We start from the raw sequence: 1,653 nt of genomic DNA, 5'->3' as shown, positions 1-1,653 counted from the left end.
TGTGTGTGTGTGTGTGTGTATGTGTGTGTGTGTGTGTGAGTGTGAGTGTTTCCCGCTGCCTCTCTTTTTCTTGGTCTTAATTTCCACCCCTCTCTCTCTCTGCCTCCAAATTTTCTTTCCACTCTCTTTGAAAAGGATCTAAATTCCGAGAACACCCTCTTCTGGTGTTTGGCAGGGGATTTAGTATAGTCTGCTCCTTCTCCATCACCTCAGCTCAGAGTCGCGCTGTTGGCCTGGTATGCTTCCAGACTCTCGTGGTTGAATGGTCAGTAAGCATTTAGGCTGTCATTTATGTCAAGACAATGGTGTTGTGGGTGGTCACTGGGGTGTGTCATTAAGGATTAAGCATGGATCGATAGCCTTAACTCAAAATATGACCCTGCACAGAAGCTACCACAAGTAGTGTGTTCTTTGGCCACATGGATGGGCTAATCATAACTAATTTTATATGTACCTAAATATTTGTGCCTGTTTGGGTGTGAGCCATTGTAAACCGAATTTTCCTCCCGGGGATAAATAACACTCGATATTTATTTATGCCTTATAATTTCTATAGGCTGCTTTTGCATTTTCTTACCGTAAGGTAGTCATTTTAAAGTAATTTTTAGTCACTGGGTCATTCGCATCGTAGTAATCTACGTCTTAAGAAACAACATAAAGAGCGCAGGGGAACACATTTTTCTATTATTTCGACTTATTCATCCGAAACGGACTTGCCTCAGGTCTATTAATAGAATCTGGAATGCCTACATGATGTAAATAGATCATGGAGTACCACGTTGGCTTATAAATTGCGCTCTGTGCTGTATGGCGACAGCTGTTACGAGACACCTTCTCCTCTCCCAATTGAGAGAGAGAGAGAAAGAGAGAGAGAGAGAGAGAGAGAGAGAGAGAGAGAGAGAGAGAGAGAGAGAGAGAGAGAGAGAGAGAGAGAGAGAGAGTTGGGGGCGGGGGAGGATACGAGCGGTTTGTTGGTCCTTTTTCACATCATTTGTTCGTATAAGCTTTTTGTTGTGTGATAAGTGAGTCGGATTATCAGCTGTATGTTTATGTAGACTATTTATTTGTTTCTTTTGGGTTTGTTTTATTCATTCACGCCCTTCTTTTTTCATTGACCACCTGGCTCACTCACTCGCATATTGTACACTCTATTACTTTATCAATCGACCAACCAAACCAACCAACAAACCAACCAACGGACCAACCAACCAACAAACCAACCGACAAATCAATCAATAAGTCAATCAATAAGTCAGTCAATCAGTCAATCAGTCAATCAATCAATCAATCACTTCTCCCTTCAGGCGATGCGAGGAACAGTCGATTCAGATGCAACTGCAGCTTTTTGATGAGCACGAGCAACAAGACCAGGAGGAGATTCCCGCCACACGAGGCATCGACCTGGGAAACCCTCTAGACGTCTTCCACGCCATCCTCAGACAGGTAGGTCAACAAGGGTGAAAGGTCATGAGGCCAAGGGTTACGAGGTCGCCGTCTCGTGTAATTGCTGTTAAGTGCTTCCTCAGGAGTTTGATTCCCGTGTTTTATTCTTTAATCACTGCTGGATTCTTTAGCTATCCTTTTTTTCCTCTTTTCCATCTTTCTCTCTGCCTTTTTCAATGTCTGACCGTTTGCACCCCCCCTCTCTCTCTC

The 1,653-nt window shown here is 43.6% G+C and overlaps 1 protein-coding gene across 1 annotated transcript in view; it reads left to right on the top strand.

Moving 5' to 3' along the window:
- The window catches only part of LOC101856020 (serine-rich adhesin for platelets), a gene marked incomplete in the record, with an annotated part of 327,208 nt that overhangs the window by 275,556 nt on the left and 49,999 nt on the right, over positions 1–1,653 (top strand). The window contains 1 exon segment of the mRNA XM_013081912.2: positions 1,305–1,443. Within this exon segment, the coding sequence (XP_012937366.2) occupies positions 1,305–1,443 (139 nt within the window).

Source organism: Aplysia californica, unplaced genomic scaffold, assembly GCF_000002075.1.
Source record: "Aplysia californica isolate F4 #8 unplaced genomic scaffold, AplCal3.0 scaffold00151, whole genome shotgun sequence".
Lineage (NCBI taxonomy): Eukaryota > Metazoa > Mollusca > Gastropoda > Aplysiida > Aplysiidae > Aplysia > Aplysia californica.
The sequence above is the reverse complement of the archived record's forward strand: the minus strand, read 5'-3'. Positions and strand labels throughout refer to the sequence as shown.